Source organism: Schistocerca americana, chromosome 1, assembly GCF_021461395.2.
Source record: "Schistocerca americana isolate TAMUIC-IGC-003095 chromosome 1, iqSchAmer2.1, whole genome shotgun sequence".
In the NCBI taxonomy this organism is placed as follows: domain Eukaryota; kingdom Metazoa; phylum Arthropoda; class Insecta; order Orthoptera; family Acrididae; genus Schistocerca; species Schistocerca americana.
Genome location: NC_060119.1, coordinates 213,703,942 through 213,727,973, shown reverse-complemented (window position 1 = coordinate 213,727,973; position 24,032 = coordinate 213,703,942). Strand labels below are relative to the sequence as shown.

Genomic DNA, 24,032 nt, shown 5'->3' with positions numbered 1-24,032 from the left:
TGGGATGCTGGGGATCAGTGAAACAAGGTGGCAGCACCCTCGAAATTTTGCACCATTGTGGAGCAGCAGAGTGTCATTAGATTTCTGTTAGCTCAAGGATTGAAATCAAGTGAAATTTGCTGTCACATGGCACTCCAATATGGTGAAAGTTGTCTGAGTTGAACATAAATGTGGGCAGATAATTTCAAACGGAGTGTTGAAGATTCGTGAAGCCTAGGATGATCTGTCTGTACAGTCATGAAGAAACACATAGCAAGAGTTGATGAGTTATTGGAAAACAGGTGTATTACAGTGAATGATATTTCAGCAGCAATGAAAGAAACACATAGCGAGAGTTGATGAGTTATTGGAAAACAGGTGTATTACAATGAATGATATTTCAGCAGCAATGAACATTAGTGATCAGCCCACCACATTGTTAATGACATACTGACTATCTTGAAAGTTTGTGTGAAGTAGGTTTCAAAACATTTGACATCAGGAATGAAAGAAAGGCACATAGATGTGCACAGGGAGCTTTTGAAACACTACAAGGCTAAAGAAAAGGCATTTATTCACTGTATTATAATGGGAGATGAAAGTGGGGTGCATTTTTACAAGCTTGAATGAAAGCGGACTTCAGTGGAGTGACGACATTCTTCATCTCCAAAACTCAAAAAGGTGTGAACTGAAAGAATTGCTGGTAAGGTCATGTTGACTCTGTTTTGGGACCATAAGGGAGCAAGTCTTGAACGTTACATGCCATGAGGTCAAAAAGTGAACAGTGTGACATATGTAAAACTTATGTGTAAAAATTTAAGACCAGGAATTGTGAGGAAGCATAGTGGACTTGTGTCCAGTAGTCTCCTGTTATTGCATGACAATGCAAGACCACACACTGCTAGAGTCACATGAGAGACCATCAAGACCTGACGTTCATCTTCTTGCTGCATCCCTCATATTCCTCAGATCTGGTACCTTCACATTATCAGATTTTTAACTCCTGGAAAGAAGGTCTTAGTGGATCAAGGTTAACTGATGATGAGGAAGTCCAGTCAGCCATGCATAACTGGTTACATCAAGCTCCCAAGAATTCTCTGCATTTGGAACTGACAAGCTTGTCCAATGCTGGCATAAGTGCATAGAACTTAAGGGGATTATACTGAAAAACTAATGTGTTGTATCCATTCTTGTAAAAGAGTCTGTAAAAAAAATCAATTTTTATTGAACAACCCTTGTAATTATGAATCATCACATGGCTGCATTGTTACTACCCTCTGTAATGGAAAGTCAGAATCAATTATGTAATCTTATTTTTTGAGGTGATAATTAAATCTTTATGACCAACTCTTGTACAGTTATCCAAGCCCTACATGTCCCAACGTCTGTGAATGATGAAAAGGATTTAATTGTTCTGACATTTTGGGCAGTGTTCCCTGTAATATGTGTGAATTCAGCTTACTCTTACTATATGCACAGGGGAAATATTTCCTGCATTACTTTCCTGGCAATAAAAAATTATACCACATTTGTGTAAAAAATAAAATCACTTTTTCAGATTCAAAATCTTACTTTAATAATGCATAAAAATTACTTTACTTACAGGCCATAGAAGAAATGGGCTTTGCTGCAATTAACAAAATTTTTCTGATGTATGATGAACCTTGGTGGTCAGCTGATACAAGGGGATTCCAGCTGATTTGGTCTAAAACAAATGAAATGAAGCCATCAAAAGAACAGGTAGATGAAGTGTTTACTTGTAAACAACAAGGTGTTACAAAATAAAACTCCTTTGTTAAATTACAGAAAAATATTGAAAGTTGTCCAGCTTTTAATACTTGAAGCTTGAGGTGTAAATACAAAAATACAACAGGTTACAGAGATAATCCATTAATGTGCACAATATTACTCTTTGGTTTAATGCCACATGTTGTGTTTATTTAATTCATCTTGCACAAGGCTCTTTAAGGATCTCAGGATTCTCTCACTCATGTACCAGTACATTTTTTCCTCAATGGTATAATAAGAGTGAATACAGGATGAACTTTGAAATTCACAACCACAATAAAGAAGTAAAAATAGTTTTCATGCAAATTTTGTATCCTTCTCTATTGTCCAGAATGAAGTGTTATATTCAGCGAAAAAGTCCTTAAAATGTTACTGGCAGATACCAAGCAAGAAATTGGAAATCCCAAGCTGTGCAGACTGTATAATGTTCATCTTCAGTGCTAAATGAATGTTTAATGTTGATGGAAGGGAAATGCTCCATGTGTATAAATCAGAGTGACATGAAGTTCCCACAAGGTATTTCAGTGTGAATAAGATTCTTCAAAATTGATGTTTTTTGCACCATACTCTACATGTAAGATTATGGGCTGTTCTTATTTGCTGAAATGTGACTGGCATGGCTTACCCTGGTATACTTAACTATGGCTCCATTCTCAACTCTGAAATAAACTAGTTAACTTTGTTTGGCAGCAAGATAGTGCATCGCCTCACTAGCATAACTTTGTATAGGATTAATTAAATGAAATGATCTCTGCTGGATTAGAGTCAGTGGACCATACCCTACATATCTACCTTCTCAAACACTATGCAGTTGATTATCTTGGGTTTATAAAGATCTGTATTTATTTTCCTCCTGTGTTAGCTGGCCTACTTGAATTGAGAAATAAGACTGAAGATTTTCTATCCTGCTCTACATAGGTAAACATAGTTTATGATCACTTGCACTGCAGTAACGCAGAGACCAGTGGAACAAACAGGCAGTTCCTGAAGTCGATGACAACGAAGTTCACACGTGAACAGCTAACCAAAAACAGGTCCAGAGTGTAGCAAAGTTGTCTCAAGCATGTACAACAGTCCAGGGAGTAATCTGAATCAAAAACATAATACAAGCGAGGTAAAAACCCCAATGATCTGTGGCATGTACTTAAGGCCTCAATGAACTAGTAAGAGACCAACTGCCAAGTCAGGGCTGCAGTATTTGCCAGCCCACTCATGTCAGTGGATGGGCCCATATGATATTTCTGTGACTGGTAGTGCCACTCGCAGGAGCAAGCTGTGACCAGAGAATGAAGCCCAAGCATCTCTGACCAATGTTCCGTATTGATACTCAGGCTAGGCAAGGAATCTGAATCACTGTCAGATACTAAATGCCCCCCCCCCCCCCTTTAATTTGCATGCAGGCCCACAAATAACCTGGTCTCTGCTGATTTCATCAGGGAAGGGCAGGGAAGGGAAGAGAGAGGTGATGGAACATCTGTCAAATGCTTGCACAGTAGTTCCCTGGCATGGTCAACTGCCAGCCATGTCTGTGGGGGTCCCGGGTGATCAATGGGTTCTGGAGCCCAGCTTGATCCTGCCATCGGGGGAAAGGGTGCTGGCTGTGGTGGAGATTGGGACAATGGTTTGGCCTCCATGGACACTGCAGTCTGAAAATTCTCACACTCCGTTGATTGTGTGGTGAGCAGATTGCAGATATTAATGGGAGCTGATTGTGGCTTAGGCATTGGATGTGTTTCACTCTTCATTGGCATGTAACAAGAGGACAGAAGTTGTTAACAATAGCAGGAAGGCTTGTCCCAGGTGTCACTGCATAGATCAGTGGCTACAGGAAAGGGGAAGTAGTACATCTCATTGGGGTTGCAGCTAATTGTGATGTGTGACTTGATGCTCCTGGCTGCCCACAATGTCAAACATTTGCCACCTCTACTGCTGACAATGACATCTATGGTGTACCTGGGTCCAGTACGAAAGTGCAAGCCCAAACATGAGAGCCCACACAGTAATACAACTGCGGAGATGGGTGATGGGTCCACTGAATCAGCACAGCAGTTTGAAGAGGGTACCGGGTCTGTGTCTGTACCAAATTTTGGCCAGACTATGTCTGCATGTAGCTGTAGACTGGTAGGTTGCAGAAATGCTAGTGAGTGCTTCCCCAAAGTCAATTGATGTCATTATCTTGTGCACCTGCATTTTTAAGTTCCTGACCATCCACTTGGCTTCTGAACTGGACATAAGACAGAGAGGGACAGTGGTCAGGTGCTCAGTGCTGTTGTGCATACAAAAATCCTGAGATTCTAATGTCATGAACTGAGAGCCATTTTCAGAAACTGGAGTGGGAGGTACGCCTTTATTGTATATACTATGGACAGGGCATGGATATTAACTGCTGTGGTAGTGGCATCAACAACTAAGAAGTCTTTGGATAAAAAGTTCTTGGTAAACTCATTGCATCAAATTAAAATAAAGCATTAACCATAAACAAGGAACCTCTGGGTCCAGCAGTGTTCACTGCAGTGTCATCAACTTGCCCACAAGGAACTTGATCAAGTCACCTCTTTGATGCTGAGTAAAAGTCTGAATTTTGCTCTACCTTCACGGATTCAGAGATTATCAGTGGAGTGGAGCAAGCAGTCCGGCATCTTCCTGAGAAAACAGCAGATGGGATTAGGCTGTCTACTAGCCAGATTTTAGCAGCAGCCAAGCCACCAAAATCTGGTATTAGCAGGGAGGAGGGATAAGAACTTAAACTGTTGGTGAAAAATGAATTAGTTGTCTTACCAGCTGACAAGGGTGTCCTATAATTATCTTCACTTCAATGCAACAGATTATCATAACAAAGTGTGTATATTATTGGAGGATTGCATTTCCTGGATTCTTAAATGAGATCTCAGGTAGGCTCTGAGCAGGACAACAGGGAAGCCATTAAAGAACTGTGGCTTTTCAAACTTCAAGAATCTGAAGCCAAGAGCACCTAGGCCACCCGTGTAATACACAGTCAAAAAAAGTTTTGCATCAGCTCGGTTCTGAGAGTTCCAGAACCTGTACAGAAAATTGGAATAGAGATCAACATAAACATAATTTATGACCTTTTTATTGCTCATGAAAACCACACATTGCATGTTGTACCACCATACAGTGAGACCTTCAGAGGTGGTGGTCCAGATTGCTATACACACCATTACCTCTAATACCCAGTAGCACGTCCTCTTGCATTGATGGATGCCTGTATTTGTCATGTCATACTATCCTCAAGTTCACCAAGGCACTCTTGGTCCAGATTGTCCCACTCCTCAAAGACAATTTGGTGTAGATCTCTCAAACTGGTTGGTGGGTCACGTCATCCATAAACAGCCCTTTTCAATCTATCCCAGGTTTGCTCAACAGGGTTCATGTCTGAAGAACATGCTGGCCACTCTAGTTGAGCGGTGTCATTATGCTGAAGAAAGTCATTCACAAGATGCGCATGATGGGGGTGTGAATTGTCATCCATGAAGACAAATGCCTCACCAATATGCTGCCGATATGGTTGCACTATTGGGCAGAGGATGGCATTCACGTATAGTACAGCTGTTATGGTGCCTTCCATGACCACCATCAACATACATCAGCCCCACATAATGCCACCCCAAACAAGCAGGGGACCTCCACCTTGCTGTACTCCCTGGACAGTGTGGATAAGGCGTTCAGCCTCACTAGGTTGCCTCCAAACACGCCTCTGATGATTGGTTGAAGGCATATGTGACACTCATCAGTGAAGAGAACGTGATGCCAATCCTGAGTGGTCCATTCGGCATGTTGTTGGGCCCATGTGTACTGCACTGCAGGGTGTCATGGTTACAAAGATGGACCTTGCTGTGGAGGCATGTCATTGACAGTTCCTATCTCTCTGTATCTCCTCCACGTCCGAACAACATCACTTTGGTTCACTCCGAGATGCCTGGACACTTCCCTTGTTGAGAGCCCTTCCTGGCACAAAGTAACAATGCAGATGCGATTGAGCTATGGTATTGACTGTCTAAGCATGGTTGAAATACAGACAAAATGAGCTGTGCACCTCGTTCCTGGTGGAATGACTGGAACTGATCGGCTGTCGGACCCCCTCCATCTAATAGACACTGCTCATGCATGGTTGTTTATTTCTTTGAGTGGGTTTAGTGACATCTCTGAACAATCAAAGGGACTGTGTCTGTGATATAATATCCACAGTCAACATCTATCTTCAGGAGTTCTGGGAACCGGGGTGATGCAAAACTTTTTTTGATGTATGTATAATCTGCCTGAAATGCACCAAGATGCATACCACTTAGACTGATCACGAATGCTACATATAAGGTGATGAAGTATTGATCTAAATTACCACCTATTTTATCTAAATTATTGGCACTTATATTCAGCCATTGCAGACTGCAATTAAAAATTCTCAAATGAAATCTTGGTCAGCCTCAATGTAGTCTTCCTGTTTATGAAAGAACCAGGAGAAGAAACAGTAAGACTATTGGTCACTCATTTCTCTCCTGAACTCTTAACATTGATCTGACATACCCTTATGACCATGTGTTTTTTGTACAGTGAAATTATAATTGAATGACTGATGACACAACCATGGTTTGTCACTGTCACTGGCCATAGCTAATTTTTTCATGGTGGGTTTCAGAAAATGAGCTCCCCTCCATCCATCCTGCTTCTTCAAATATGTTTAATTTGGGTGCATGGTGGTGAGGTTCTGCAGTAGTTCATTGACCATATGAACAGTATGCATCCAAACATAAGATTGATGGCAGAGATGGAGATGGGTGGAAAGTTGCCTTTTTTAGACGTGTTGTTGAAATGAAAAGCAGATGGATGACTCTGTCACTCTGCGAATTGATAGCCAATGCATACAGACCTGTATCTCAAGGGGTGAAGCTTTCACCATCCAGCTCAGAAGAGAGTTTATGCTGAACATTTTAATTCGTAGTACCAGGATTGTTTCACTCAAGGAGCACATACAAGAAGCAAGGAGCTCTGAGATGAATCATCTGATGATGGAGTTCAGGAGGCTTGGGTATTTAGTCCATGATATTAAGTCAGTGCTGTTGAGAAAACCAAGATGAGATGCCATTTATCAAAGCCAGGAGGACCAACACCCTCCTATTCTGCAGTGCAATAACTGAAAGATAGGTAGAATCGTAAACAGGCAAGGAATCAAACTTGTGTTTTGGCCGCCAAGGAAAATTAAGGAAATGTTGTGACACGTAAAAGATAATCTCAACCTGAGAGTGCTGGAAATTTATAATATTCCTTGCAAATATGGCTGTAGTTACATCTTCAGTTTATATGGACTGTTGCTGATTGCTATGTTGAACATCAGTGTCACCTGAAGTACAGGAATTTTGAAAAATCGGTGGTGGCTGAGCTTAGCCTGTTAAATACACACAAATGATGTATGAACATATGAGAATTATGCCCCACACTTTGAATTATTGGGTCTTTGTGGCTAGAGAAGCAATTGAAATTAAACTCTGTGATAAAAACTTCAGTGTAGACAGTGGTTATGTACACTACTGGCCATTGAAATTGCTACACCAAGAAGAAATGCAGATGATAAATGGGTATTCATTGGACAAATATATTATACTGGAACTGACATGTGATTACATTTTCTTGCAATTTGGGTGCATAGATCCCAAGAAATCAGTACCCAGAACAACCGCCTCTGGTCGTAATAACAGCCTTGATATGCCTGGGCACTGAGTCAAACAGAGCTTGGATGGAGTGTACAGTTACAGCTGCCCATGCAGCTTCAACACGATACCACAGTTCATCAAGAGTAGTGACTGGTGTATTGTGACGAGCCAGTTGCTCGGCCACCATTGACCAGACGTTTTCCATTGGTGAGAGATCTGGAGAATGTGCTGGCCAGGGCAACAGTTGAACATTTTCTGTATCCAGAAAGGCCCAACAGGACCTTCAACATGCGGTCGTGCATTATCCTGCTGAAATGTAGGGTTTCGCAGAGATCGAATGAAGGGTAGATCCATGGGTCGTAACTCATCTGAAATGTAACATCCACTGTTCAAAGTGCCGTCAATGCAAACAAGAGGTGACCGAGACATGTAACCAATGGCACCCCATACCATCACGCCGGGTGATACGCCAGTATGGCGATGACGAATACACGCTTCCAATGTGCGTTCACTGCGATGTTGCCAAACACAGATGTGACCATCATGATGCTGTAAACAGAACCTGGATTCATCCGAAAAAATGACGTTTTGCCATTCGTGCACCCAGGTTTGTCGTCGAGTACACCATCGCAGGTGCTCCTGTTTGTGATGCAGTGTCAAGGGTTCGTAGCCGTGGTCTCTTAGCTGATAGTCCATGCTGCTGCAAACATCGTCGAACTGTTCATGCAGATGGTTGTTGTCCTGCAAACGTCCCCATCTGTTGATTCAGGAATCGAGACATGGCTGCATGATCCGTTACAACCATGTGGATAAGATGCGTGTCATCTCAACTGCTAGTGATACGAGGCCATTGGGATCCAGCACGGCATTCCGTATTATCCTCCTGAACCCACCAATTCCATATTCTGCTAACAGTCATTGGATCTCGACCAACGCGAGCAGCAATGTCATGATACGATAAACCCCAATCGCGATAGGCTACAATCCAATCTTTATAAAAGTCAGAAACGTGATGGTACGCATTTATCCTCCTTACACGAGGCATCACAACAACGTTTCACCAGGCAACGCTGGTCAACTGCTGTTTGTGTATGAGTAATCGGTTGGAAACTTTCCTCATGTCAGCACGTTGTAGGTGTCACCACCGGCGCCAACCTTGTGTGAATCCTCTGAAAAGCTAATCATTTGCATACTTCACGTCTGTAGCACGTCATCTTCATGGCGTAGCAATTTTAATGGCCAGTAGTGTACTTAGCAATGCATGAAAGCCAGCAGTTGATAAAGAAACAGCACAAAGGAAGACTTTTCTTAGCTTACCGCCTGATGCAAGTGATGGCACTGGAAGTTCGTGCTGGATGGAGTATGCAAAGAGCTTCAATATGCGGATGCATGGGAGGAACTACCAGTGTGCATGGACATATTGGACACCATGTCAGTACCATTTCTGTGATGTCACCATGATGATATCCAGCCAGTTAGATGCTATCCTATGGGCTTAAAAGTGGGGAACCTCTTCAATTTCCCAGCAGTCAGATGAAGCCCATGATGGTGATGGTGGAGGTAGTCATCGGAAGCTTGGGATTTTGTCCAAATTTGACACAGCAAATTTACTGAGAACTTTTTACCCAATAATCACATTGCTCCATGGAAAGCTCCAGTGAAATCAACTTGCCCTATTTGCCAGGTGTGGTCAGGGTATGGTCAGAGGCTGAAATGCTATGCTGGAGGTGATTGATTCTGGGTGCAGGCCTACCAGTTCTGGATGGTGTGCTGTATGGCAGTGTCAACACCAGCCCATTAAAGATGGTACTGTGCTGTTGCCTTTATTCTACACATACCCCAGTCTGCAATGTGGAGAAGCTTCAGTGTGCAGATGCAGAGCATGGAAGGAACAACCACCCTGCTTTCAGAATCATCCCTAGGTAACAAAAAGACACACAGTGACATTAAGCCTGTGCTGTAATGAAAAATACGTGCACCATTCCAGATTGATGTCCTTAGGCAGATGCTCTGGGCAACTTTGCCATACAGCAGATAACACCCTGCAGAGCATTGGATCATGGCCCATTCCTGCTGTTGCTTCATGTGCCATAGTCAGGAGTTTGTTGAGAGTGTGTTGCTGACTTGTGTCCGAGGCAAAACACAACACTTCATGCCTATTAAATTCTGCATCTGGACCACAAGGCAAGCAAGAAAGTGCATCAGCATTTGAGTGCCTTGTGGTGGTCTGCTAATCAATCTTGTAGGTATAATTACTCAGGAAAAATGTCCACCATTACAGCCGCTGCATTTTTCTATCATGAAATTTAGAATGGGGATGGAATAGCAAACCAAGGGGCTGGTGGCCAGTGATCAAGTGGAACTTAGAACCACAGAGATATATGTAAGACTTCCTGACACTTTATTATAATGAATGGCTTTTTCTCTGTTTGTGAACAATTCCACTGTACCACATTTAATGTTGTAGGTGCAAATACAATGGGATGTTCCATGGCATCAACGTATCTGTGGTACACCACGGCACCAATGACACAGTCTGATGCATCAATGGCAAGCATTAAGGGTTTGCCAGCATGGAACATTGCAAAACAACAGACTGACCTAAGGCACTTTCTAAGTTGCAAGGAAGGGTTCTGGTACACCTCTGACTATATTAATTTAACAACATTTTTATGAAATTGATTAACCATCTAAGGGCACCGGGAAGATAGCATGCAGTACACTGATGGCCATTGTTGTTATCACATGTTGGCTGAAGCAGACACTTGCCAGCTGCCCTGGTTTGTGGCAGGCAAAACAGATGATGTCACAGAAAGGGCAGTGACACCATTGATGCAATGGTGAACAACTGGACATGATTTGACAGCACTACCTTTTCTGGGCCACCTTCGAAATGGCGAGGAGGAAGCATTTGATGAGCCTCTGCTTGCAACAGCGAGGGTAAAGGATCAGTGGCAAGGCCAGGGGATCAGTAATTTCTGCATTAACTACTGAATCCCATGTTACTGCTCTACCAGATGAAATAGTACTTTGTAAATTGTGATCATAGAGCACAACTGTGATTACTATTACTACTAACAATGTTGACACCAGAAGTATCATGAACATAGTTTGTGGAGATGCAGTTTATCTGGGAGCTTTAGTAATTTTAAGCTCATAGCTCAGGATTGGATCAGGCAGTTCTAAAGTCTTCACAATAACTTCTCTACCAGAAGAAAGATGTATAATGTCATGGAGTATTGAGTCCACATACAATGCACCACACTGTTTACAGGAGAAATCACACTTACGTGCTAAGTCTCACAAGTCAGCAGCCCATGCTATGTATGTTTGCTTATTGTGCACAACACATTGGTTAAATTTGAGCCTAGGGACAGCTATGTGGGGTTGTGGATGGTAATAGTCTCTCAGCAAACCACAAACAACAGAAAATTTCAAACCAATAGGTTCTGAGAGTAGGTGTAGTTGTTGCACCACTTCATTCAATTTATTACTAGACACAGTAAAAGCGCACTCTGACATTCTGCGTCATTTATCTGACTTGCCTTGAAGTGGAGAACAAAATGACATAAAACAGATATCTCAACTCTCATTTACCTCACCAAAGTAAGCTTACAGCAGAGGGGTAAGCAAGGAAACAGCAGCTGCTGACTGTTACTGGTTTTGCAGTAGTTTTAACAGCAATTTCTGCTGTTGCTGTCGTAATTACCACTGCTGTTTCTGCTGCTACTGTTGCTTCTGCTGGAATTCCCGCTGTTTATCTTGCTGTTGCAGTAGTGTTTGCTGCTGGAATCCCTATTACTTCTTGTGCTGTTGCTGTTGTTGCTGTAACTGCTGCAGCCTAACTTTTGATACAGTGAATCCATGCTGCATGAGAATGACAACATGGTGAGAAAGTTATCATTGCTACTTTTCTGTTCTCCTTGGTGTAGGTAGAACACAGTTTATGATTGCTCACACTGATGGTAATGCAGAGACCAGAGAAACAAACAGGCTGTTCCTGAGGTCAAGGATGGTGGAGTTCACAAAATGAACATCTAACCAGAAAGAAGTCTGAAGCCTATATAATAGTTCAGGGAGCAATGCATATCAAGAAATGTAATACAGGCAAGCTCAAAACTCTACTTATCAATGGCGAGTATGTGAGGCATTAATGAACTAGTGAGAGACTGACTAGTGAGTTGAGGCCATGGTATTTACCAGCACACTTGCATCAGTGGATGAGCCCAGGTGATATGTCAGCTGATGCGGTGGTGCCTCTCGTAGGAGCAAGTTGTGGCTAGAAAGCCCGAGTATCTCTAACTTGTCCTCCATATCGGTACTCAGGCTGGTCATCGCATCTAAATCATAGTTGAATACTAAAGAAGCAATTGCTGCTTTACTTACTTCGGACATACCAGTTATGGTGTCACTTGACAAATTTTGCTGTCACAGGACACTTATAGTTCAGACTGTTTTTTTTTTTTTTTTTTTTTTTTTTTTTAGCAAATCAAAGTTAACAAATACTACAAAGCTTTCAAACCCTGATAGTCTTTCTGAAACAACCAATACAATAAATGCAACTTTATTTTAGTGTAAATATCAAAGGGACAAAATGATTGTATCTGGTCAAAATGTAAAGTGGTGTGATGAAACTAAACCACATTGTAGACTTGTATAAAGTGTGTGAATCAGAACATAACAATAATCATTTTTTTGTAATTTTTTTAGGAATTCTCTTGGACCCGAGATGTAACAGGATTTGATGTTGTTCTTACACAAAGAGCAGTTCTACTTGGATGGGTAGGAGGTAATGGTGCCATACTTGTCGAAGATTTACCAGAGAAATTGGTGGGACAACACTGCACACAACTGTTACAGAAGTTCACCAAAAGGAATGATATTCCATTGCCCCAAGCTATTTACAGGTATTTGAAATAATTAAGTTTCATTTTCTAGCCCTGGAAATAGTTGTATTTACTAGAAAATTGTGGCTTTATTCACTAAAAATATAAACGAAAAGTACAGATGACCATTGCCAAAAATGAAAAATTTTAAGCTTTCAAAATTTTCCATCTAATCATCAACTACAACTAAATATGTACTTTGCAAGCCACCATAGGGTGCATGGCAGAGGGTCCCTTGTTCTACAACATAATGCAGTGGTTTTCTTCAACACTCATGACAGACAGCCCAATGCTGGGGACACTCCCCCAGCATGTTGGGCGTAACAAGACCCACAGAACAGCAACAGGGAGCGGTGGCTACAATGCTGTTTAAGCACTATTCAGAAGGCACCAAACTGATCAGCTTGCACTACCACTATGTCGCCCTTCCTGAATGCAGTAGATACAGCAGGGACACCCTGTTATCGCCACTACGTCACACCAGGCTTCCGGCTGCTGAGCTCATACGAATGGGCACTTGACAAAACCACTTTGAGGGAGGGGTTTGTAATTGGAGGGCCCATTGCTGGAATTCCTTATCTGGGACAGAGCAGATGATAACACCATGAACCTGCCATCTCCACACAATTCTTTTGACATGGCTGTGACAAAATGGCACTTGTGACTAAGGCCGTGGAGGGTCACAGCCTAGACACAATAAGACTGATGGGGCTGCTTCTTGCATTGATAGGATTCAACCATAGCTGCCACAAAATGCATGTGGTAGTGATAGTAGGAAGACAACAATGAACATACATTGTCAAACAACAACAGGGAAGGTTCCTGCAATGGGGCCAACTGCCACAACACCTGATATGAAACAGGAGAAATCTATGACAGAAACATTGCACAACATACCTCTGCATCCATAGCACAGAAAGTATGGAAATTTTGCTGTAGGCAGTGTTTGTATGCTTCCCAATCTTCTGCTGCATCATCAAATTGTGGGAATGGAAGAGGAAAAAGTCAGAGATGAAGGATTAGAGTGCCATGCAGGCAAAGCCTGTTGCATGACCATGATGAGATCCTTCTCCTGCTGCACCAGTGTTTGAAGCAGAGACTCCATGTCACAACCAGATGCAAAAAGCACAACAAAAAGCACACAAAGATATGACTGTGGTGTCACTGCCAGACACCACACTTGCTAGGTGGTAGCCTTTAAATCTGCCGCAGTCCGTTAGTATACGTCGGACCCGCGTGTCGCCACTAGCAATGATTGCAGACCGAGTGCCACCACACAGCAGGCCTACTCTAGAGAGACTCCCTAGCACTCGGCCCAGTTGTACAGCCGACTTTGCTAGCGATGGTTCATTGTCTACATACGCTCTCATTTGCCAAGACGACAGTTTAGCATAGCCTTCAGCTATGTCATTTGCTATGACCTAGCAAGGCGCCATATTCAGTTACTATTTTGAACAGATAATATTGTGAATCATGTACCGTCAAGAGCGACATTCATCATTAATGGATTAAAGTTAAGTATCAAACTAATTACGTCCGCTTTCTGAATTCTCATTCCTTGTCATGTTCCAAACCTCACGTCAGTATAGTCCTTCCCTCCTCACGCCAGCCTGCGTGAGCTAAAACACGTGCATTTCAGCCTCCTCTCGTAACATGGTGTTGGCTCTTCAGCCAACACAGCAATGACCTTACGCATTGCCAATATAAATGGTGTCCCACTCAAATTTCCCTGATTTCAAGGACCCAGGAGAGAAAAACCACAGTAGATACAACAATGAAAAATGCACCACATTGTAGAGCATCTCAAAGAATTTATATTCCCATGTCAGAAGTGCCAAGTATTGTCACCAGAGTGCAGCATGGTTGCACAAAGTGAAAATGACGATTACACAGCAGCACATGCAAGCAGTAGTGTGGTTTGCAGAAACAAAATCACCGATTACTGTGCAAAGAAATTATCGTCGTATTTATGAATGTGATCCACCTGACGTGAAAACAATTAAGGAATTGTATAGGAAGTTTCTGGCCATAGGAAGTGTTCTGAAACATTCTGGCAGTGCACATTACGGAGTTTTAGAAGAGACAGTGAAGGACATCAGACAAACATTTCTCAGAAGCCCATGTCAATTCATCAAACAGCTAGGCCAATTGATGTACGTCAAGCAATATTGCATCATGTGATTCACCAGCGTCTTTGTATGTGTGCTTACAAAGTGCAAATTCTGCAACATCTGATGCTGAACGACAAACTACGCCGACAACAATTTGCTGCGGATATGCTGCAGTATATTCATGTGGATGACGCCTTCCCAGAAAGATGTTTATTCTCAGATGAGGCAACCTTTCATCTATCAGGAAAAGTTAATAGGCATAATGTGTGGATTTGGGGTTCGCAAAATCCATACATTGTCATTGCACATGTTCACGATAGCCCTAAATTGAAAGTCTGGTGCGGGCTAATGCACAACTGGACCGTTCTTCTGTGCTGAACAAACAGTGAATGAGTCAGTGTATCTGGAAATGTTGGAGGAGTTTGTGTACCCTCAAATACGAGACTTGCAACCCAACATCATTTCTCAACAAGATAGAGCTCCGCCACATTGGTCAACAGCTGTTCACAAGTTCCTGGATAGGAAATTTCCCAATTATTGGATCAGATGTGGAGGACCCATTGCCTGCCACCACGTTCATCCAGCATTACGCTGCTTCATTTCTTCATGTAGGTATTTGTGAAGGACCATGTGTATGCGACTAAAGTGGATGATATTCCTACACTGTGACATCACGTCACTAACGCGATTGCAATAGTAACAGAGGAAATGTTACAAAGAGCTTGGCAAGAAATTGAATATATACTCGATACTCTTTGTGCTACAAGTGGTTCACATGTAGAGGTGTATTGATGATAAATAAATAAATTCTTTGAGATGCTCTATAATGTGGTACATTTTTCTTTGTCATATCTACTGTTTTTTTTCCTGGGTCTTTGATATCAGGGAGGTTTGAGTGGGACACCCTGTATTCTAATCACAAGAACATACAGACAATGATGGATACAACACATTATTATATGTAGAAATAACTTTTACAAGAAGACACTTGCCATGGTTATAAGCTGTTGGCCTGCCGGTAAAGTGCATGGAGGAGAGCCTGCACATGCATACATGAGTGGCAGCCTCTGACATTTCTAGCACCTGCCAACTTCTGTGGCATGCCTTAAAACAGCATGCCTGGATCCCAGGTGTGTAATTTATGCGGGTCTCTACAGTATGTTCTCATATGATTTTTTTTCCCTTTTCTTCTTCTTCTTCTTTCTTTTTTTTTAAAAAAAAAAAAAAGCTGTAGAATTTCCAATGTTAAGTTAAGTCTTATTCATGTAATACAGCTAAATAAATTCTATGTATAACATTAATAATGATGTGAGGGAAGTTATTTACACTGAGCAATGGATAGGCACTTTGATATGGGATTGGTAACTGTAATGCAGCTTCCACAATTTGATACTTTGACTGAGCACACATGCTGAGTAAACACACAGACACACACAACAGAGAGAGAAAAAGACTCCTGTTTGTTGTCATTTGTTGTTGCAGCCTACATGTGTAATGTTATCTCATATTTGTTTTGCCTTAAAATAAATGTATATTTTTTTCTTAAATTTGCACCTCACATCCTTAATAATCTAGTGAGTTATTGTCTGCTGTTTATCTGAAAAAATATTGCTTTTGGATAGTTGCTATTAGTTTACAATACTGGTAGAATAATTTGTTGTTGAAGTGATGTTGATGGTCCCTTTTTGTTGTTGCAGGACACGATGGCATAACAACAAATATATTTGTGGTGGATACAGCAATACAACCAGTGCCTGTGACAAGTCCTCTTCTGGGCCTGCTCTTTTGTCAGAACCTGTTTATACTACTGCAGAAAACTGTCATAATTCAAATGTGAAGGTAAGACAGCAATGAAAACAAGCAAGAATTATTTCATTGCACAATTCCTCACCTTCATAATTCAGATAATCTCATGGCCCTACGCAGAGAACAGAATTATCTTTCTAATGTGAGCCCTGCCTTAAAAAGAAATGTCCAAATATGTCACACACAGCAAGCAGTTTATTAACACCACTAGAACATTACCATTTAAACATTACAGGACACAAACAACATGAAATACATGACAGTGTAATACAGAATAATAGTGTAAAGTTCACACTGATAAACGAGAACAAGTACATAAACACAATTAGTAAATATAAGTGCAAGTTCCAATATGATAGCAGAGACCATAGTGTATCTCCATAAGTCCATTTAAATATTTTCTTAATTATTTTTACTGGTGGCCATGCAATTACATGGCTTGTTCCATTGTTACATATAGGAGGATAACCACTACACCTTTCTGTTTCATAGGAAACTCCAGGTAGGAATACTGACAATGTAGGAAGAGACATATCGCTACTTACTGTAAAGAGGACATGTCAAGTTGTAGACAGGCATAATTAAAAGATACTTACATAAAGCTTTCAGCCATAGTCTTCATCAGTAAAAGAGAGACACACACCATTCACACACACAAGGTAGAACAACACACAGACACACACACACACACACACACACACACACACACACACACACACACACACAAACGACCACCAACTCCATTCTAGCCCAAGATGCTGGAGTTGGCAGTCAGAAATTTTATTATTTGTACCACCAGTTTCATCACATGCTCCATACATGTAAGTTTAGCTCAGAGTGCTGCTTGATGTAGACAAGAATGAATCTCATTTGGCAATATTTGTAATTTTTTGCTCTTTCGTAGTCAACTAAATCTTTAAATTCTTTGTGCACATCACTTCATAGCAAATTTGCAGCACCCAACACTTATGCAGCTGCATGATATGTACTGAGAACTCTCATCCCTCTCTTTGTCATTCCCATTCATTTTTAAAGGCTTGTTGCAATGGATCACTAGACTGCCTTCTTTTGTGCAAACAGCCACTGGATCTGTGAATGTCGTTCATACCACGAACAAATAGCAAAGGGTAAACAGCACTGATACCATGGTTCTGCTGAACTCAAGATATTTGGGCCAATGAAAATATGCCACACCACAATACTCAATGAAATGTTGCGCAGTTCCGGGTACTTCTGAGAAATACCAAGCAAAGCTGAGATAGGCGGGGTCTTGGCCCACACGTCTGCACACTCTGCACGCGTGAAGTGTGGCATGCCATGGCCTGCCTTGCAGTGTACTGGTCAGTGTGTTCATTTCCTATTACTGTTGCTGGTCAGCATGAATACAACAGGAAGAAACACGTGTATGTGTTATATCAATATTACTGAATTAGCTAAATGTTAGATTACTAAATATTTTTCAACAAAAGATGAGATGGAACTGACAGATAATGAGCTGTGTCTAGTAGAGCCCACTATGCGGCCATGGCGTACCTGCTTTCAGCCACGAAGGCAGGATGAGGTCCTCCTTACTCATCTTCACATAGGCCACAGTCATCTGATGCATGGCTCTTGCTCCAGTGCAACGACCCTCCAACATGTTGTGCTAATGGCATACAGATCACTGTGCTCCACATTTTACTGGACTGTGTTTTATTTTTGGACCAGAGGGCTGTGGCAGATAAGTAACATTCATATGAATGTGGTGAGACTTTTATGATTTTGTGATTTGTCCAACATGTTGCCAAAAATTTCAGGGCGGTGTTCTTTAGCTCCTCTGTCATTTTCCTTCTGTTTTCTTTCCATGTGTAGTACCTTTCACTATTTCTCCTTTGCTTTATGGCATGTGATATGGAGAGACTGTGTGGATCAGTGTGAGTGAGATAGGAGTGATTGAGTGAGCCAATGTTTTGAGGCCTTTTAACCATATTTATTTCTTCTAACATTTGTGAGGACAATGATAACCTCACTGTTGAACACCCCTACACCTCAAAAACAACAACAAACAAACAAACAAACAGAAAGACGATGTTTCCTTTATGCAATTTAATTGCCATAACAGCAGATTCTTACCATGTTAAGATAAATCCTGCTTCAATCCATCTTACTATTTTAGCTGCAGGCATATTAGATGAAACAACCTGACAGTTTGCATTGTTGAGGGGCATAGGCCACTAAACTCCAAGCATGGTTGTTCTGGTCCCCTTAGAACAACGTTTAATCTCGTTTTCTACAAAGTGAGAGTGATCAGAACTGCAACCACTTCATAAGGGCGGCTTTGGAGCCTGGTGCTCTGTCTCTCCTTCAGGCAATTGCAAATTCCATATTTCGGTATGTCAATGCCCAGCAGTAAGTAATGGGAAATACTCACTATTGAGCCCCTTGTCTCCATGATGCCTCAGGTGTCATCCATTGAACATGTCTGGGGTGACATTGGTCAACAACTTGTTCACCATAGTGCTCCAGCATCTGTTGATGTTGATGCATCATGAAGTTGCATACTGATTGCATGAAGTGAGATTTTTCAGGAACACATGCAAGCCCTCACTGATACCTTGCCACAGCACATTGAGCCTCTGGTTGTAGTGTGTGTAGCTTTGCAGAGCTTTGCACCATACTGAATTCTTGAAGTCTGGTGTCGTGTGTTGCTCTGTAAACTTAATTGTGTGAATTATGTTATGTAAGTAATCCAGTTACAGCTCTCCTCTTGGTGGTGCAATGTTCACAAGCATGCGTGTGTAGCTGGATTATGTCTACATATATCCAGACAAGAAATGTCTTTTTATTTTATTCCATTAGGAGTGTGAAATTTGTGTGGTAGTAACTCTTTTTTGTAACATCATGAAAAACTAAAGTTTTCCCACTAGTTTTTCATATGACCCCAAACCAATTTTTCCCACTGTTTAGTGGAAGTACAGATGAAGTGCCAAGTCCATAACAGCATATCAGCAGTAATAAGTTATGACAACTAATTATGAATTATTCATGAAATTTGTTTTTACACATGTAAATAAATTTATTATTTCCATTTTTAGCATCCAGCTCTGCTATTTGCTGGAGAAGCAACCCATGAGTGTTACTTCTCTACTACACATGGTGCTTTTGAAACAGGAAAACGTCAAGCAGAATTTCTACTGGAATACCGTAGTAAATCAAAGCTGTGAAGCCTTAAATCAGAAAGTGCAATATTTAAGGTAACTTATATATCGCATAACTTGTTGCTGCACAATTAGCAAATCTACTTACTGATACAGAAGACTGCATGTACTACTTAGAAGAATGATAGTATCAATCACTTCTTAAAAGAACTGACACGTGGAGAATATGTTATACAGAAAAGAAACGCTAACTGCACCTTTACAAACATGTTAGCTTTACTCATACAATGAAGGAAATTCTCCAGTGCTGTAAATGACATTTGAGAGGAGTATTGGCATATTCTAAAAATATATATGTTAGTTATGTATTATTCCCTGACATGTCAGTGCTGGGATTTTTTTTCCCCCCCAGTTATAGCACAGAGACCTGTTCTGACAATGTTTCATAGTTTTCGCTGTAGCTTGCGATCAGAAAAGAAAGTACAAGAACATTTATTTACAAGTTTATATCCGTGTTTTTCCAAAATAAAGTGTGAAAAGACAAAATAACTGAGACTAAAATTTGTGAAATGTAACGCAACTGGTTGAAAGTGAATTCTTCCATTTTTGAATTCACTGTGCAATGGAGAACCAGATGTTTGATTGTGAAAATCACAGTTTTTGATAGCTTTAACATTCTGAATGGTAACTATATAAATCAACTTTGTTGAGTAATATCTTAAAGTAATTTCATAGGTCGCCACCTCTATAGACATATGACATTTTAAAATTATTTTGAAGCTATAGCTTCAGCTACATAAAGGCAAGTGGTTGTTTAAGGCTACCAACTACCATAGGAATTGTGTATGTTTCAATGACCACAACAGTGCTGGTGGGGTCTGGCTGATCAATAATTACTATCAAGTAAAACTGTCATTTCTTACATTTTGAACATTTATCTATGCATTAAAACAAGTTCTTACCCTTGGTAAACAGAATAATCTGATCCCCAAGACAATCTTTTCACAGGACAGAAATAAATGTGGGCATTATGGTGCCATATTTTGTACACATTCCATATGGTTACTTCCATTAAATTTACAAGCAAGACTTTTTTTGTAAAATTTTCTACGTAAAAGACATTTGAATTATCACTGCAGCAACAACATTATTGTTTTTAATCATTGTACAATTTTTGAGAAATGTTACATGGATAGTGCCATTGTATATTTTTACTGTGAATGTATTTTATTGTATGGGATTGTTTCATTCCATAGTGATTATTGTTGTTAAATGTTACTTTATGTTTCCTTCAAAGTGCTCTTCTAGCAATTCCATGTAGGATTGTTCCGTATTGTACTTTCCACTAAAAACTGATGTATATTGAATGGAATTCAGGAATGCTAAACAAAAAAATATGAAAAGTTAATAGTTTATGACGGCTTGGCTCTGTCTTCCATAAACTAGACTAGTTCATCTTTAAGTGCCATTGTTTTGTACAGAACTGATAGACAGATTAGGTTTATGTGATTTCAGAGGTTTGTGCCATACTGTATTTCCAGTATTTTTATACACAGAGCTTGTTGTCATTGTGGTCATGAGTTTATGTATTGAATAAGAATTATTTATTGGTCAATGAGCCTTTTTATTGTTGTTTTACCCAAGTGGTTGTTCTGCTTTTAGTATAGATTGTTTAAAGTAATGTAACTATGTTGTTCATAGGGTTGTTGTGTTATTGACAGTGTTGCCACTGTTCTGGATTGAGCAAAACAAGAAGCTTTTGTGATAAGAGTAACTGCCACACACATGCAATTACTGGAGTGTTATAGAACTGTTGCATGTATCATTTATCAGGGTAGTTAGTGTGTTCATACCAAAGATGAAATTTTGTACTGAAAAACTACAACTTTAATTATTGTTCCTTCATAAATTTTTATATTATGACTTAGAAAATAGTCTCTGTGTAACATTAAACATAACTGATCATTTTATTTAAGCTTTTGCAGTCATCAAAGAAAGTCTCATTTGATATATAGTTTTGAGATTTTCAAGCAGACATGCATACTTCAGACTGTGTAACATTTTGTGGGTATCAGTAACCAACTTTTTATCAAAGTTGAACTACCATAACCATTGGCTTTCACAGCATCTGTATATTAACAGAATCAAACAGTTAACATACAAACACTCTCTAGATTTTGTGAATCGTGGGCACACTTTTCAGTGAGTTGTTAGGACATCTAAAATACATATATCAACTTCAAAATCCATAAAATTATCCCATGGATAACAGTTTATTGTGGAAACTGCATACCATCACAAAACTAGATATCTCACATGTCAGACTGTTTTACTTCTGATGCGAACAAGAACAATGTAATACATTATTTTCTAATAAGTTTTTTGCCTTTATGCAGTTATATGTGGAAAGATGTCATGCCACATATTCTAATTATATTAATACAAAATTAATTACATGCATAAAATGAGTTATTAAGCATAGTAGATATTTACAAGTTTCTCAGATTTAATAACGGTAGTATTACAGGGATATGGCTACATTTGTTTCACTGACAATATAGAAAAGACATGTGGCAAAGCTCATTTACTTTGCTGCTGAATTTTCATTGTAGACAACAAGTTAACTTGTATATTAAAATACATGCTTCATACAACACATCTGTCAATTCAGATTTATCTTTTATCTTCCAGAATCTACATTTGTTATTACTTTCCTGGTATGAATAATTGTGAGAGATATTGTCTGTTTGTTACACAGTTCCTTGTCTTCATTTCCTTTTCTGATGCTTCTATGTAATCTATGTAAATAAAGACATAAGCTGTTCATGTTCAATCCTACCATTTTTCTTTGTTCTATGCTTACCTATTCAAAGTGTTTCAAATTTCCTTATTGGCATTAGAAGTATCAATAAAAGGAAATTAGAGAATACATAAAAGAAGTAATCTTTACAATGCTTTAGCAAAATATTTGAGATGTGTAGTTAACATTCACATATGAAGACAGCATATTTGTAGTAGTGGAGATAAGTGAATCTGGAGTCATCATCAATAGACAATCTTTACATAGCAGTAATTTTCAAATGATTTCAAAATGAAGACCTTAATTTACCATAATAAAGTCCATTACCAGGTGTAACGTGTAAAGTTCCTTTCTGCTCAGTGACAGATCAGGTGTTCCTCCTTTTGCACAAATGTAATGAAATCATTCTCATGCGATTTATTTACAAATGAGTCAAGAATATTTAATACCAGGTTTTTAAGGGGATGAAAATCAGCCTTATGTGCATTTGTCATGTTAACATAAAATAAATTAGGAGCTACTAAAACACAATTGTGTTGCAAACATTTGAAAGCTGATGTTATCAGCATTTCCATGCCACACAACATTATTCTGTTTTGTGATGGGACATTCTCAAGACTTGAATGTGGCAATTCCATAATAGGAAATGAAACAAACAATTAATTACAACTGTGACAACCATCACCAAGATTTATTAAAGACGGTCTTTCCACATACTTCCTGAAATGCTTCCTCATTTCATTTCACAATAGTTACTGTCTTCACTGAACACTCATGTGTATAGAGTTTTATTTGAAACATTTTTGCAGATAGTGGTGCAGGTTGCAATGAATTTTAGCTCCTCAGAACTGAAATGTTCATTTTGTATACATTTTGGCCTGACTGAAGTTAATTTTCATACATAAATTATATATTCCACATATAATTTTATTTTTCATATTGAGCCATTTAACAACATCGATCTTGAACCATAGATTTTAGTAATCACAATTGTTATCTTAAATGAGTCAAAAACCACTTTATTATGCTTTAGTTTTCATGTAAACAAAATTCTGGTTTTCATTTTCAATTTTTCTACTTTTATTATTGATAATTCAATTGACAATTGTACAAAGACAGGTAGCTGATACTTTTTGTACTGTCAAAATTTGCAACTTGCATTATTGTTAGGTGCATAAATCTTTATATAAATAATTTTTCCCCAGATAACTTTACCTGAATTATATCTGAAAAGCAATTTCAATTAAGACAGTCATAATAAAAATTTTTTGAACTACATCTTGTTCTAGAAGGATGTGGAAACTGTGTACATAACAACTACAGAAATTTTAGTCGGCAAATGCACTATAATTGTTTCAGTTGTTGTTGAGATTGGTCATTGTAACTATCAAGTTCTTTGTGTTGTGTTTAAATGTTGTACAATGCATTTACTAACATGTGATGTCATAGAAAGTGTCAAGAATTTATGAAGCAATACTGATGATGTCAAAAACCAACAATGTTCCAGCAACTTTTACTGAAACAAAAATCTTGGACCTTTTAACTAGAAAGCATAACAGGAAACAATGCCCTAGACAATGAGGTAGCCATAGCAATGTAAGTAACATTGAAGAATCTCAACATTGATGCACTAATATAATGTGTCTGCCCTTTTGAAATTGTATAAATGTTGACAAATAGTTACTTCACCTTGATATCAAGGTATATGTAACATTGTAAGGTGCTTCACTTACAATAAGCATTGAAGTAAAATGTTTCTGGTAGGAACTGATTTTATCAAATAAAACACTTTCATGCTTTAGCTATGTCTGAAACTTTGAACTCTCTCAAGTGATAACAATAATTGTTTTCAATAAATT

General features: G+C 39.5%; 1 protein-coding gene across 3 annotated transcripts in view; it reads left to right on the top strand.

Annotated features, from left to right (window-relative positions):
• LOC124621542 overlaps window positions 1-22,175 on the top strand; it is a 135,015-nt gene extending 112,840 nt beyond the window's left edge. For all 3 annotated transcript variants that reach the window (XM_047147148.1, XM_047147151.1, XM_047147150.1), the window contains exons 14-17: window positions 1,585-1,719; window positions 12,144-12,340; window positions 16,128-16,269; window positions 19,311-22,175. In XM_047147148.1, the coding sequence (XP_047003104.1) occupies window positions 1,585-1,719; window positions 12,144-12,340; window positions 16,128-16,269; window positions 19,311-19,439 (603 nt within the window). In that variant the 3' untranslated portion in view covers window positions 19,440-22,175. The remainder of the gene's footprint in view (window positions 1-1,584; window positions 1,720-12,143; window positions 12,341-16,127; window positions 16,270-19,310) is intronic.
• Window positions 22,176-24,032: the final 1,857 nt, after the last annotated feature.